The sequence below is a fragment of the Clupea harengus genome, chromosome 9, assembly GCF_900700415.2.
Source record: "Clupea harengus chromosome 9, Ch_v2.0.2, whole genome shotgun sequence".
Taxonomy (NCBI): domain Eukaryota; kingdom Metazoa; phylum Chordata; class Actinopteri; order Clupeiformes; family Clupeidae; genus Clupea; species Clupea harengus.
The window spans coordinates 5240764-5257577 of NC_045160.1; the positions used below are offsets into that span (position 1 = coordinate 5240764).

General features: G+C 43.3%; 2 protein-coding genes across 2 annotated transcripts in view; both read right to left on the bottom strand.

The window, feature by feature from the left end:
• Positions 1 to 7237, bottom strand: part of p4ha3 (prolyl 4-hydroxylase, alpha polypeptide III) — a 10593-nt gene extending 3356 nt beyond the window's left edge. Inside the window, exons 1-9 of the mRNA XM_012839946.3 lie at positions 6702 to 7237; positions 5923 to 6080; positions 5524 to 5750; positions 3940 to 4089; positions 3666 to 3717; positions 3089 to 3252; positions 1924 to 2100; positions 533 to 597; positions 1 to 140 (exon numbers count right to left, since the gene is read on the bottom strand). The exon at positions 1 to 140 is cut by the window's left edge and continues 20 nt beyond it. Coding sequence (XP_012695400.1) covers positions 1 to 140; positions 533 to 597; positions 1924 to 2100; positions 3089 to 3252; positions 3666 to 3717; positions 3940 to 4089; positions 5524 to 5750; positions 5923 to 6080; positions 6702 to 6886 — 1318 coding nt within the window. The 5' untranslated portion in view covers positions 6887 to 7237. The remainder of the gene's footprint in view (positions 141 to 532; positions 598 to 1923; positions 2101 to 3088; positions 3253 to 3665; positions 3718 to 3939; positions 4090 to 5523; positions 5751 to 5922; positions 6081 to 6701) is intronic.
• A 1231-nt stretch (positions 7238 to 8468) lies between these two features.
• Positions 8469 to 9440, bottom strand: or95a1 (odorant receptor, family 95, subfamily A, member 1). The gene has a single exon (XM_012839945.1). It carries the CDS (start codon positions 9438 to 9440, stop codon positions 8469 to 8471), a length of 972 nt encoding a protein of 323 aa, XP_012695399.1.
• Positions 9441 to 16814: the final 7374 nt, after the last annotated feature.

Here is a 16814-nt window from a genome sequence, read left to right on the forward strand (position 1 = left end):
GTTCATAGTGGCCTCCTATGCCATAGTTGACCACTTGGAGGTACTCCCCATACGGATGATGCACGTTCAGGCCGGTGAGTGTATGAATGCGCTCGTCCAGGCTTTGAACTATGGGGTGGGCTGTCTCCTTTAGCCACGCACTGCACATACATACATACATACATACATACATACACACACACACATACACACATACACACACACAGAAGCAACATCACCCAGCTGTGAGGCTAATTATCAACAGTTTTGGCAAAGACCTTCATCTAAACACATCTCTAGGTTAGTCCAAAACTGTCTGTATTATGATGTCAGTCTTTTTTGTTTCTTACAGCTTCTGTACTGAATACTGGATTAAGATAGTACAAACTAGATCGTACATAAGGGTAACTATGCTAGAATCACACTGTGGGCAGGCAATAGACCAGACCACGAGCTACAGCCAGGCCTAGCATTAATACTTAATGAGATCTTACAGAAGGTGAAGACAAAAGGAAAGTCCTGAATGATTCCTTGGGTATAGCTGAGGTCGTACCTTTTACTGATTCGATAGTTAGCGGTGGCTTGATTCTCACCGGACGCCACAACCGACCGCCTCAGCTGATGACAAAGGAAAACATCCAATTAGGTAACACAGAAAGAAGGCCTCTGATCTAGACTTCACATATGACTAACACGTTATTCCAACATCAAGAATGCAGTAATGAACTGAGCCTGTTCACATCATTGTTCAGACTTGCTACAAAGATACAACCCTGTAACAATATTCTTGAGTCTTTAGTCCACAATTCTGCACCACAAGTGTGGGAATGTTCAGTGGTATGAGAATGTCGTGTGAAAACTCAAGGGCCGGCAGAGGAAAATTACCCAAAGAATTCCAAAGGGGAAAAAAATCAATGATTGGTGTCTCCGCCTGCACACAAAAAAAATGAACAAAAGACCAAGTGGCTAATAACCAGAGATGGCGAGCCAAGACAAAGCGGAACAGATGATTAGGTGAGGCCAGCTGGAGAGGAGATGAGAAGTTTGCCCAGTCTGTTTTTAATCACGGTGGAGGAGTGTTGTCATACAGTATGTTGACTTAAGTGGTGAAGTGGAGGGCTTTGCATTTGATCTGGACGGTGGAAAACTCGTTCAAACGGAGCCAAACGGAGCCAAAAAGATTCGTCGAGAAGGCATAATTTTAGTGCCATCCTCGTGAGATAGGACTAAGCGATTCACCACAGTGTGACACAATAAATTACTCTGTGGGTATGAAAGGCAGTACATATTTTTCCATGAGCCACGTCCATAAGAGAGCTGCTGGACTGTCCTTTTCAGCGGAGGGTAATTCAGAGGGGCAGAAAGAAGTCCAACCAAAGGCCGGAAGCAGAATAGGTTATCCTTCTGTAACTGACCCTGCTTAGAGTTTGGACACATACCAAGTGTCCTTCAAGTTACATCGGTGTGCTTCCTGCCCCAGCGCAACATTATTTGACTTTCATGTTTGAATAACCAAAAATGTAGTTGGAGCTATCGTTACCCCTGTAGCCGAGGAAGATTTGTAGTCTTTAAAGTGATTTTGAAGTAAAGGCATTGTACATCACCTTGCTTGCATTCCAAACTTGCTATAGTTACTGAATACGACTGTTTCACATAATGTCTAAAAATGTAGGGGAGTTTTAGCATTCCTATCAGATCTTTCAGATAAGACTGACTGAAGGAAAATATCAATGGTTATCTGAAAAGCAGAATTTAGCAAATGATAAACACTTATGCCAACATTGACTTAAGATGAATTTAACTACAAACTGTCCTTGGTTCATGACAATGCTAACTAAGCTAATAGGACGTACAGAAACCCAAAGCCTAGGTTGGATCATCTCGCATACAAATAACACATACATAAAATATATAGAACAGGGGTGCAGGACAGACAACACTAACCGCTGGCTGAGCCACCTTCTTGAGACTCTCTGCTTCGCCATCTGTGATGAAGTTGTGGTACAGCACTACATAGGGCCGTAAGCTCACGACCTCTCGCCTCACAGGTCGCAGGAGCAACGCCGGGCTGCCATTGGTGAAGTAATCGCAGAACAGCCCTGGGTCCTCATAGTGCTTTGGCTACGACACACAAAGCATATGAACTTCATTACTGCATAGAAAACAGAAAAGCCAAACAGAAACATAGAGGGAAAGGCACCGCTGTTTTATTTCTCGTTATTTTTCCTCCTCTAAATATGTCCTACATTTCCTCTCTTGTTTACCCATTACACTGGGTGGCCAGATTTCGTTCATACGGGCAAATACCATCTGATGATTTGAAGCGATTTTCACTTTATTTCCAGAGAGATACATCTTGGTTAGATTTGAAGCGAGATTAATTAAAGCCCCTCGAGCTCGAGCAGGGTGACATAAAAACAGCTGGCTTTGCCTTGGTAAACACATGTGCCCGATGCCTCACCGTCTCCCAGCAAACTACATCACCTCATCCTCAACCTCGGCCAACAAACGTGGGCAGGCTCCAGATGGCGTTCAAACACACCATGATGTAAGCATACCCAAAAATGATGAGTCACTTGCTGAGCCTTCTTTTGCTTATATTAGGGTGTTTAATTCGCTGTGGAGCAAGATCAACAGAGAGCCTCGCAAACATGTTGTTTAATCGGAGATGTCATCTTTTTTTCCTCACAGATAAAGATAACACATCTGCACACGCAGAATTAAAGGTACAGTCCTTGATTATAATGCACTACACTTTCCATTGAATTCAGGAAAAAAAATTCCTCATGTTCCTCTGGCTGTCAATCTAGTGTCTGCGCTCAAATAAACTTGCTGGTGCACAGTCCAGGCTCTGAAGATGGGATATTAGCCAAGTGGCTTGGACTGGGCCATATACTATTCCTGCCAATCAACAACAAGGGCACTCGTGCTCCATCATTGTTTGAGATACATGGAAAGTGTTTGATGTTGCTGTTGAACTAAAAACAGAAGTGGGCACCTGGCAACTATATGTCTGAGATAGCCTCAACAGGAAGTCTTATGAGGCAGTTGTTTAATGAGAGATGACATCTCAAAAGTTGTACCCCTGTGCGCAAAACAGAGGGGGTACCTGAGATCCTTGCGTCTTGCAGAGCCTCTCATAAGTGTTCCTGGTCCTCAGATATGTAGTGGAGGGTCTCTTTAAAGCACTGGCAGCGTTGGTCACGCCTGGATTCTCAACGAGAAGCCTCTCATACTTCTCCACGTTGAGCTGCACTCGTCCATTTAAGGGATCTTTGGGAGAGAATATGATATATAACCAGGAGATATTACTGGCTGATAAAATAGGGGTTATAAAATGCAGCCATCATAAGCTCATAATTCATAAAAAATAAGCCCAATCAGTATTGGCAGTGAAGATGCTGTATTTCTGTTGGCAGATCTGATGAATTATACGAAAAGATGATTTATGTTTTGAGTCATATTGGCTAGAACAAAAACTTGGAAAAGAAAGAATTGCATCATTATTTTAGCGGCTAGAACAAAGACAAACTTTTCTTTGAAACTTTCAATTTCCAATACTGGAGAATAACAGCTCCATTTTTTGTCATGATATGAAATACAGCTGTTTCCAAAGTTTTGCTGTTTTTTTTCTTTTCTTTCAAGCTATGGGCTGCTGCTAAACTGTTATGGCTGGAAAGGTTTACCGTGACGTAGCAACTCCTGCGAGAGACTCAGTGCATAAGAAATGTTTCCTGTCTGAAAAAGAAGCAAAAAAAGATTCAGCTCACACTACAAAGACATCTGCTGTCTATGAAATCCAAAATATTCTATTAGTAAAGACACACTAAAACCCATTTCCATACTGTGATAATTTTGAATTCATAGACATTGACACAATATGACAAAGGACTGAATCTTTTCCCCTGTGTGTGTCAATGTGAACTCATAATGCAATATAACACAGGCCTGACGGTCCACCTTGAAATGGGAGAAGGCGAGATGGTCCAGGGCATCCTCCAAACTGCCCTCGTTCTCAGGCCTCCACACCGTCTCTGACCCTCTGAACAGCCGGACTGACTCCTCCAGCCACGGCACAGAGTGGTAGTAGTCCTCCACGTCGTAGGCCACCTACCCACAAACCAGTTTCAGAATGGGCTAAGGGAGAGAAACAATGCTAAAAGCGGTCTAATGTGACCTTTGTCCACTGCACTACTACTATATAATAAAAAAATGAGACTCAACATATTTCTCTCTGAGACTATGTAACAGTTGGCATGGCTTGATAATACAAGCAAAACAAAATAGACGATTATACTTAAAAGGTCAGGTCCTCAATCCTAGTGACAGATTGTTGATATTTGAACTCAGCAGCCAATCTAAAATAACATAAGCAACGTTGCTGATTGGCTGGAATCCTTTATCGCTCGGTCTGAGCTGCATTTGTTTCCTATTTCCAGAGCCAGGACTGTGCACAGCTTTTTGAGTGTACACAGAATGGACAGCATGCGGACTGCGAGGAGCAATTTGCTGAATTTAACAAAAAGGATAATGGTTTAGAATCGAAGACTACACCTTTAATCTGACATATTGCTTTGAGTAGTAGGCCTAGGCTGTAACTGTTCACAGATTTTTTTCTCAGTTCAGTGGGGGTTATGACTTAGTGATGACTTGTCCCACAATGTCACCACAGACTCATGAAGAGACATGCTGAAACTCCAGGCAGACTACACTCTTCACTTAGTCATCAGTGAAGGTCACTGTGCTTAGAAGCTCCGGAGAATGAGAATAGAGTCAGGCTGAATGGAAATGTCACTATCTTCAATGCTGCTACTGTGCGGAGAGCTCTCCAGACCCCTTCACGCATGGACAAGTAGCAGAGGAGTCCACACAGCAGACAGCCAGGCCGATCGTTGTGGGACACTGTGGGACGTCTGTTTCGCATTTGGGCAAAGAGAACATGCACGAGCAGGACTCCGAGCGTGAATCTCTCAACACCGTCTGAATGGAAACTCATCAACTCCACCCCCCACATTTCTTACAAAGCACGGGGGAGTTTTTTTGGGGGGTAAATACTTCCACAGCCTCCTTAGTGAGACACCTAAGCATTCAGTCAGAGAGTGCAGATGAGAAAGTCATTGCTCATCCTCTGGCTGTGGTATTCTCCCGTGTTAGGAGGGGTTAGAGTGGCCCTGGTGTTGGGTTTCTCTCCGCCGTGCCCTGCCACAGAGGGAACTCCATTTACGGGGTGGAAACAAGGATGGAGACTATTTTGCAGAGGAATCCAAAAAATCCTCTTGGCCTAAGACATTTTTCACAGTAAGCAAAATAGAGTTGAGGTCTTTAAAGATGTGTATTTGACAGAGTGAAGATAATGTAGAGGCAGGGCTCGCATATTTGGGCAATGATTTTGAAAAATTCAGTCCATCTACCCCTTTGTTTTGGATTAATAATAATAATGCAGCTTAGTTATCGCCTCAATATTAAGACACTATGTCGTAGGCCATCCTCCTAAGAAATTGACCACTGTGAAGAGGTGACCAGATCTCTGGTGACCAGACCTACTTTCCCCACCAGGAAGCAGTCATCTCCAGAGAGAGGGATGGACACAGGGGGGCGGTAGATGTCGACAGTGTTGCCCTGATTGGTCAGCCTCTGGAAGTGTCCTCGGACCAACCCCTCCACGCGCAGCTCGTACACATCCTGGAGCCTCATCAGGCCTTGGGCAGCCCCCTGGACATCCTCCTGCTTAGGCAAGCTCCCCTCCACACTCCCATAGCCAGACCTAAGGGCTGAGCCCCAAAACAAGACACAACAAAAGGCAGAGAGTAGCCATAATGTAATATAATGAGAGGGCCATAAGCTGCAACAGGAGAGATGGAGTAGGGATGTTCCTGGAAGGGGGATGGGGACAGCTGTTAGTGTCAGTTGTGTTTTTTAGACAGGGCTGTTAAGCAGAAGCACCTTGGGTGTTTTCCTGGGCTTCGTTGCTGTAGACCACATTGGGCCACTCCGAGTTCAGTCGCTTGATCAGCGTGAACGCCACCAAAGGGTTGGCAGCAGCCGCTCCCGGCAGTCTTCTGTAGACCGCGCTGTGCAGTTGAGAAACCTTCGCATAAAATCTGTTGGAAACACGGAACCAGTGGCTTTTAATATATCAATCACCTGTCATTCTTCTCATTTCACCTTTTTCATCAAGAGGGTTTATTGTCACACGTTTCGGATTGAGGAGGGGGAGGATGCTGTATCTCTTGCTACATCGTTTCTTTTATACATTTATCTCAGTCTTTCCGACATCAAGAAACAAATCATTTTAGAGAGCTCACACCGGAGTCGTAATCCACGTGGTTCTCTTGCGCGTCCTGGCTGGAAATTGTGTACGCACACACATTCCCACGGAAGTTGCAGCTGATGCAACCACACACAGCCCCCAAAAGTAAACTAAAACACGTGAAACATGCACCTCTGGAATGAATGATATTACGCATCTTGTCTCGTGTGTAGTGAGTTCACTATGCCACCCACTGTGAATAGTTTTATGTTTGGTGAAATAGTACGAATTGCAGACACACTCTGCATTTGACATTTAAAACTTTTTAATAGATACGCACATTTTCAATGAAAACATCACACAGAACCTGATCACAGTGAGCATAATTGAGATCACAGTCTAATATCATGTCAATATTAGCCTACCAAATAAAGACAATAGATGCGGTCTCTTTAAAATACATTGCACTTACCTTTGAATATCACTCAATCTCTCAGTTTCTTGTTCTATGTACAATTTTAGATGATGAATAAGTTTCCTTTCAGTATCAATAGCTTGCCTTACGTTCATCATTGACGTAAAGATTTCACCATTTGTGGAAATTACAACAGGACCGGTTACGAACCATACCGTCAGAAATTTCAAATAGATTGACATTTTCTATCAGTCAATTGATGACACAACAGAATAAGTAGTTCAATATATACTCCAGGCCTTACTGCTTTCGGACAAACCTTAACAAGCACTAGAAAAAGTTAACAAAAATCAAGCAATCCACAATTCTTTCGCTGGTCCGACGAGAGTCAGTTGCGCCGCTTAGTCCTTGCAGTGAGTACTTCGGCAGAGCACACCCCTCTCACTCGCTCTCCCACACAGCGGTATGCCTGAACCACACTTCAGTGCTTTTCAATCAGAATATGCAACACAGCAATAAAATAGATATAATTTAGTTTTATTGATATAATCACGATCACTATCATCATCATAGTCACCATCATTATCATCATCATCATTTTCTTCTTCTACTGAATTCTTCTTCCATAATCTGTTACACAGCAGGGTTTATTACTGCTAGTAGGCCTGCATCATCCATCTCACATTGTCTATGGCAAGTAGCCTGTAATAGTTCGAAACACATTTGAGAGCATATAGCCTACAGTATATGGTCTATATCAACAACAGAAATTGTACACCAGACAACATGTTCTTTGTCTGATATACATAGGCTATTTGAAAGATGGTCATTAAGACATTTGATAGGTTACATTCATTTACAGTGGATAATTAGTGTTTCTCAAAGATGCAATACATTTAATCACTCCTAGAGGGCGGTTTTGCACCACAAAACCACCAATATGAATGGGGGAAAAAATGTATGCATCATGAAACAAAATATTAGTGGTGGAAGTTACAAAACCAAGCAAAATGTTTGACTGACTGATGAACAGTTCAAAGGTTAACCCAGATGACAACAAACCCGTGAGCAGAGGTAGCCTTGGGCAGGTGTGGATCTGACAGGCACACAGGCAGCATTGGAAACACACGGGTTACACACGGGGTATAGAAGCTCAGTATAGTCATTTAGTAATTTGATGTATCATTCCAAGCACAGTGTAACTAAAAAGACATCATGTTGTTTCACTCCTAGGTGGCAATTTTTGCATTACCCTACCATCAGTAGAGCAGGTTTGGTGATAGGTGTTATCATGTAAAGGATAACGGACACCGGAAGAGAACAATGGCGAATAGACTTTGCCAAAACAAAAACACACTCAAACAAACAAACACACAAAAATCATAAATTTCGATTTTCATTGAGCTGTGAGTGTTTCTGTCCTGTACAGCCCAAACCCCTAACATGGTTGGATTTAATTGTCCTATAGAATAACCCACTAAACAGATGGGTCAGCCAGTATGTGCAAAAGCACACCTAATTGAATCAGCCCCATTTGTGTTTTTCACTGTTTAACAAATATCAAACAGCAAGCAGTTAAATGACAACATGTTTAAAGGATTATTTACAGACAATCGTATGCATGTATGTATATACGTGTCTATTATATCGTTGGATGAATCAATCTACAGTGCTACCATCCACTGGTCAATCTACAGTGTGGCTTATGTTCAAATATTTTGCAAATGTGTACATTTTCATTTTGTATTCTCTTGTACAATAGTCATTATAGTCACAGTAGTCCGAACTCAAGGTAGCAAAGGTAAAAGCAGCCAGAGCTTCCGGTCACTTCCGAATGCTTTTGCCCTTTGACCTGGGGCCGACACTGCCTGGACGCTGGCCCCTGCCGGCGCAGCAGAGCGGGGATCGTTGCATGTGCCTGCGCAGGCTCTCGTCGCGCAGGCCGTAGATGAGTGGGCTGAGCACGCGCGGCAAGATGACGAAGCAGACGTAGTTGAGGAAGGACATGTGCTCACGCAGCCAGCCCACGTGCAGCACGATCAGGTGCTCGGTGAAGGGGATGGTGAAGGCGCAGCTGCTGAGCAGCAGCTGCAGGCCGTGCAGCAGCACCGTGTGCAGCGCCTTGGTCACCGAGGCGCGGTCCTGCCGCATCGTGCGCGTGCCCAGCAGGATGCGCACGTACGTGAAGAGGATGACGGCGGCCACCACAATGAAGAAGAGCGCGTTCAGCACCACCTTAAAGAGCGTCTGCGCCAGCGACACGTTCAGCACGGAACTCTTGCACTGCACAGGCGTGGTCAAGATGTCGGTGGTGCTGCGCGGCTTGCTGATGGCAAAGTCCACTACCGGCTGTACGCAGCTCAGCAGCCACATGGCCAGGATGATGAGCCAGATGCGATCGGCGCGCCAGGCGGCAGGCCGCTGCAGCGGGTAGAAGATGGCCACGTAGCGCTCCAGTGACATCACGGCCAAGATGAGCGGCGTGTTGAGAAAGGTCGCCGTGGAGAAGAAGAGTAGCGGCGCGCACAAGACCAGCGCGAAGTTGACCTGCGCCATGACGAACAGGAAGAGCAGCACGGAGGTGAGCAGCTGCAGGGTGTCGTTCACCAGCATGTAGGTGAAGAGGATGTAGCGCGGGCTCTCCAGGAAGTGGCGGTGCGACGCAAATGTGTGCAGCATGAGGATGATGAAGGAGAGGAAGACACTGAAGATGGGGATGACCACACACACTTTCACGATTACCGTCACACTCCGGTCGGACGTGACGTTAACCTGAATGTTGGTCAGGTTCTGCATAATGCAGGGTGGCACACAAAGGTGTTACTGATGGGGACTGCAAAGAATGAAAAAATCTCATTACATACATACATACATACATGCATACATACATACATACATACATACATACATACATACATACATACATACATGCATACACTATATAGACACATATATGGCAATTCTTCTTCTGTTAAGGGCTGTGTGTGAGCTGTTTTGAAAAAGTAAACAGTAAATGGAAAAATGTGCCAAAGCAATCGAGAAAAAATAAATTAAAATTCAATGAGCATACAAACTATATGTGTATACATTACCACATATTAAACATATATATCACAAAATACAGCATGACTGAATAAAAACGGCATTAAATAATTTTATATTCATTTATATTTTATAGGAATTATAACCATCAATTTCTAATTTCATTACACATAAACGCAGAACACGAAATACCCTTCCATTTCAGATCCAACAAAACCAAAAGAACCATAACAAAGAGTAGAGGACACTCTGCAGCCTCCCAGTCCAAGGCCTTACCCTGGGTGTGGACACGGGTCTGAGGGGTGCTGCGCTCTGGGTTTGGGTGTCTTTATCCATTTCTCTGAGCAGCAGCTGTGCAGCCAACAACTTGTGTTTCTCTGTGCAAACATGTCACTTGCAGTTTGATTTCTCAAAGGACAAATTAATTTCATGCTATTGTCATGGTGCATTGGGTTGATGACTAGAACAGGGACTGCTGAACCCAAAGTGGGCAGTTTGTTTTGAGCTGTTTCCCTTGGAGTCCAACAGACAGGAAAATAGCCCATTAGGGCTTTATGATACTCTGTGACATGTTGTCGCAATACGTCACAACACACGGACATACAAATCGCACACACACACACACACACACACACAGACATACAAATCACGCAAGCACACACACACACACACACACACACACACAGAGACATACATACACATCACACATGCACACACACACACACACACACACACACAGTACACTTTTTCCAAAGTCTTCACACAGTGGGCTTTACAGACGCACACCTCAGCATATCAGTTAACCTTTGGTGCAAAATGCACTAAAACCACCAAAACACTTCATACTTCACCCAAAAGTGACTCATGCTGTCGTAACTTTAGCAAATGTTCTCTCTCCGGAAGACTACTTTGTCACTCAAAGTACAATGACCTAAAAAACACAGACAACCTGAAGCATTGCAAAATGCATATTTAATTTGTTGCTGTATCCTGTATTTTTGCAGTTTATTGTTGCATTGCAAAAGAAAAGAAACAGGTATGACACCTCGTACACATAAACTATGTAATATAAAATGAAATACAGTAAATATGAAATTCAGCTATATGCCTCAAGACAACTCCATGTTACACTTTTTCTCGACTCCATTGGCACATTTTTCCATTCACAGTTTACTTTTTCAAAACAGCTCACACACAGCCCTTAACAGAAGATGAAATGACCAAAACACCATATGATGTTTGCAGAATCTTGTCACACACCCACCAAAACCAAACATTTCCATCAAAACCTACAATTTGTGCTCAATTGAAAATGTATGTTTTCTCATTTATTTAACAATGGATAACAAAATTCAAACTACAGCTATCAATATCAACCTCTGCAACCATCACTTCAACTTTTGTGCAGCACCCTCACAGTATTGACTGTTTTACCACTGACAACATACTACAATTTGGGTTTTGTACTGAGCACTCTAACTTAGGGAATATACTGTCAGAAAGTATTTGAAATCACAAAATGTGTATAGAGTAAAATATTGTAGTTCTGTTTTTGTATTGCTAAATACTGTAAAAGATATTCTAAACAAGGACCTCTCAACACCATTGATTCACATTTGTTCTACTGTGTACAAAATGGCAAAGATTCTGACACAAAAATATTTATTGCAGTCATTTTTCCACATTACATGTATATAATGTAAGAAGTCAAAATGACAGGCTTCAATATACAGTAAAAAGGTCAAATCTGTTCTGCAGTGAACATTCTCCCCCTGCCATCTGTGTGGACCAGTGTGTTGATTCTGTAGAAATAGTGCAATAGGCTGTAAATACTGTAAACATACAGTAATCAGAATTCTACTGTATATTTTGTAAATTACTTTAGTGAAACTACAGTACTGCATTGTATTGTGGCAACACACTTTACAAAAGTATAGAAATGGTTGTTGCCAAGAGTGCAAATACAGTGAAACACAGTACAGTAAATGAACTGTAAAGGCCAGCGAAATTGTGTCATTGTCATTGCGGAACGTATGAACAATTGATGCCACAGTATGACGGCTCAGGTTTGGCTGAACCCTTTGGCCAGCCTCTCTCACGGAGAGGTCATGATTGACTACGTGATCAATGACTGTTGCCCTAATTTCATTAGAGCATCTTACACGAACGCCACGTCCCCTGACAGGGGCCCCTATACCTCTACCACAGCCTCTTCCTTGTGTTCGTCCTAGTCCTTGCTGAGGTTGTTGGTGGCGGCCTCCTCGATCCATGCTTGGTATCAACTTCAATCTATTGACCTCCTTTAGAGGTTGAGAACTACTTGATTAGTTGTGCACAGAGAGTTCACACAGGTGCTGACAAAATTTAGAACATAGAGAGCAGTTTCAGTAGGCTGCTACTAAGTGTCTGCAATGTGTTGACATGGTTATTCTATTAGGTTTTGTGTGTTTCTCTGAGAAGTGTGTTCACTGTTTTGAAAAAATCTTTAGCACATCTTATCCACCCCTAAAATCCCCCATATTCCACAAATATTTCAAGGCAAGATGTTGTCATGACACCAAGAACAAACTTTTCTGTTGGTTTGCCTGTCACAATACTGTACATAGCAGTTGTGTGTGACAAGATTACCAGGTGTGATCACTGGTACAGTGGTTAGTGTTGTTGACTACCAAGTAGTTGACCTGGCTTAATTCCTGGGCAATCTACATGCTATTGTAAATCACTTTGGATAGACTTGTTTGTTGTAGTTGCCTTTTTGGCTCACTTTGTCTCATTGAAGGCCCATGACTTTCATATGCAGCAGTTATAGTGGGAAAATGTCTTCAGCGACACCTACATCTATATTTTTCCTTCATACAAACGCAAATGCTGTGCTGCACCAATGTTGTATAGTTGTACAGTATAGTTGGTAACAAGGCTGCAAACAAACAAAACAAATCAGGAAACTGAATACATTTATGAATACGTCAGCAAAAATAATAGAATAATCTGTTTTATTTCAAGTGTATAATTGAATTTGTCTGTGAAAATACAGCATCTTTCCATCTACAGTGATCTTAATTTTGTCTAGTTTTGAACTGAAAGGTAACTGTTTTGAATAGAGTATCTAAATATCTGCAAAAAATGCTGTAGTTGCAAGAAGTGGTCATTGAATGCATTTTGTATCTAAGCAATGGAAAAGTATCCACAGTTTAGTTCACATAGTCTACTGATATGCTGGATGTGTTAAGTGTTTTGAGAAAGTGTACATGGCATTGAACCAAGTGTGAAAATGATTGGAAAAAACTGTAAGAAAGCAAGATGTCAGAACATAAGACATACTTTCCGCCCCATTTTACCAGCTCTTACGTCTTTTATTTAGACCAATGGGTGGTTCAGTGTAATATGCATGGGTTGTGTTGAACAAGACATTTTATCAAGAGTCATGTTTTTGTTGTTGTTGTCATCCAATATCATTCTTTGCCTAGAAATAATTGCAGTATGCATTCCCAGGGCCAACATGTTTTCCTGGAATCTTACTGACCTGCTGTGCTGTGCAAAACTGATATATGGCCAGCAGGGGTCTCAGTGTCATTGCGTCACTGTATTTCTTGCATCACAAAATCATCATGATAGACATTTATGCAACAATTTGTCAACAGCTAAACAATTTGTCAACACTTTCACTAGGGTCCATTTTGATAAGGGTCATTCTGCCTTCACAGATAGTCATTATGTAATAACTTCATCTACTGGGGCTTCCACATATTTGAGGCTAAAAAAATAAGAATGTTTTGTACACATTCATTAATTGGGTCCCACTAATTTCCCCCTGCAAATGCACCAGTCCCCAGAGAGCCGTTAAGGCTCCTCTCATTTCTCCCCTGTTCAGTCATTAACAACCTCGTTAATTATTAACCCCAAGGCCCAAGGGCTCTGCCTAATTGCGCCACCATATTTGCCTTGCCGTGTGACAAACAAGCTTGGCTTGCCAAGACTGGTTGACGTCAGTGGATGTGCGTCACTGACGGAGCCAGCAAGGCTTTGTGGGCCAAAACATTAAGGCTTGCATCATGTTTCCACTGTGGTGGGCACTGACCTCAGACTGTACTGGCGGCGCAAAAATGAGAAAAAGTGTGAAAAAAAATAGTGTATAATTGTGCTGAGATATCAATCACAAGGACTTGTTTTTCAGGGAACATCGTCAGGATCAGGCAGGGTTTATTTATCTTTATTTCAAACATTTGTGTGCGTTATCCATTATACATACTTAATAAGTACATGATGTAACCACCATTTAAACAGGGAACCAGTTAATCACATATGAAATATAATATACACATGCATTCACACATAATAGGCCTATGTATGTAGGTAAGTTTGACACACACACACACACAAACACACACACACACACACACACACACACACACACACACTTGCTTGCTTGAGGCCGATGATGACGTCCACAGTTTTCTGCTGGCTGTATAGTCCTATCCTGGATCCACAGGTCTTGTCGCAGGTGGGACATGCGTATGTAATAGTGGCGGCGCGTCTGGTGTTCAACCAACCGAAAAGGGCACACGTCACCCCGCTACTCATTGAGCTCCACTGGCTGCCAGTAGCTGCTCGCATTAAGTTCAAGTCACTTATGCTTGCCTACAGAGTGCTTGCTGGTTCTGCTCCCACCTACCTAAATGCTCTTGTAAGGGCAAATGTTACACCCAGGACGCTGCGCTCGTCTAGTGAGCGTCGTTTGGCACTGCCGTCTGTGCAAGCACGGCAATCCAGACTATTCTCATTTGTAGTTCCACGTTGGTGGAACGAACTGCCTAGTACTACCAGAGCAGGGGCGTCCCTCTCTACCTTCAAGAAGCTTTTGAAGACCCAACTCTTCAGAGAGCACCTCCCTTCCTAACTGGCACCTGACTAGCGCTTAACTTGCACTTCAGCAGTTACATTCCTGCACTTCTTTTTCCTTTTTTCTAGGTCGTTGTTTTCTAACTCTCATGTAAAGTAGTACTTATTGTTACACCATGCTTTTTATTGCTCTTAGCTTGACTGTTCTCTCCCTTGTACGTCGCTTTGGACAAAAGCGTCTGCTAAATGACTAAATGTAAATGTAAATGGTACTGGCAACCTTGGTTGGGTTTCTTTTATGCCTTCTTTCTTGCCTTTCCTGTCTCCTCGCTGTCCTGTCCTCCTCCAGTGCTTTGGTCCCGTCTTGGCACATCTGACGCCAGGTGTTACAGTCAGCAGCCAAGCCCTCCAGGTCCCCAGGTCTGATTTTACACTTCTTTAACGCTGTTTTTATTGGGTCTTTATAGCGCTTCTTCTGCCCTCCAGTAGAGCGTTGACCTTGGGCGAGCTGGCCATACAGCACTTTGTGAGGCAGCCGATAGAGGGGCATCATTATAACGTGCCCCATCCATCGTAACTGGTAGTGGGTGATGGTGGCCTCAATGCTCTTACAGCCTGCTCTCCTGAGGATCTCAGTGTGTGGCACTCGGTCACGCCAAGTGATTCCTAGCATGCGCTGGAGACAGCGGATGTGAAAATGCTCCAGGGACTTCACATGGCGGCTGTAAGTGACCCAGGCTTCACAACTGTAGAGGAGGGTGGTGATGCAAACAGCTTGATACACAGAGATTTTTGTATGGAGATATAAGTTCTTGTTTTGAAAGACCTGGTGCCTGAGTGTCCCAAAGGCAGCTGATGCTTGTTTGATTCTGTTCTGGACCTCATTGTCGATGTTATTGTCCTCAGAGAGGATACTCCCCAGGTATTTGAATGATGGTACTACAGACAGATGCTTATCAGTGATGCTGAAGATGGGTGGAGTGGATGGGATGTTGGTGCTCCACTGACAGACTATCTCTGTTTTGGTGATGTTGATGGTCAGCCCCATCCTGCTGTAAGCCTTCACAGCTGCATCCAGGAGATGCCACAATTTTCACCATATACAAGAACAAAGATGACAAGACCATCTGTGGCAACCACAGGGGTATATCACTCCTTGCTGTTGCTGGTAAGGTCCTGGCCAAGGTGTTGCTGCAGAGGTTACTCAACAACGTCACAGAGTGATTGCTCCCAGAATCACAGTGTGGCTTTAGAAAGAACAGGAGTACAGTCAACATGGTCTTCACAGCCCGGCAACTTCAGGAAAAGTGCAGGGGGCAACATCAAGACCTGTTTATGGCTTTTGTCGACCTCTCCAAAGCCTTCGACACTGTGCAGAGAGACCTACTGTGGGACATCCTGCTCCGGTTTGGATGCCCTAGCAAAATTGTCAACATCCTCCGACAGTTTCATGATGGCATGAATGCTAGGGTGACAATAGGAGGACAAGAGTGTGCACAGGGGTCAGGCAGGGGTGTGTACTAGCACCAGTGCTCTTTAACATATAGGCTATATGTTAAAGGCTAGATGGCAACCTCTTCAACATCAGGAGGCTGCAAGCAACCACCAAGCTGCACAGAGTGAGGGTCCTTGAGCTGCAGTATGTAGATGACTGCGCTCTTGTGGCTCACACCCCACAAGACACACACACACACACACACACACACACACACACACACACACACACACACACACAAAGCAAAAGCATGTCAGACAAGTACTCTGCTGTCAGACTCTGCTTCATGTTAGTGCAGAGTTCACTTCAGCAATCCTATTTATTTCCTTTCTTCCTTTCTCTCTTCTTTACTCTTACCTTGCCCACTCCATGTTTTAAAGGCTATTCGAAAGACTGAATCATGGTTTATTATTAGCATAAAATGTCACAAAACTGTGACCAAACCAATGGAAAGTGTGTGAGCATTATACTTTTTGGTTTGCCTCTAAATCAATGTAATTTGCATGTATGGGCACTCCTACATTTGATTGGTCAGTACAATAACCTCTACTTGAGCCAATGCAATAGGCCTAAAAGCCTCCCCAGAAAGCGAATATAGTCCAAAGGAGCTATATATGGTCAGTTTCCATGTTACAAATAGCTGATTGAAAACACAAGCAGGCATGAATGGCTAAAGCCACTGCATACATATACACAAACATGAAATATTACATTTCAAATAATGTAATGTGCATGTATACATACAACAAATTAGATTGCTGGTTCTGCTATTACTACATGGATAATTTACGTTT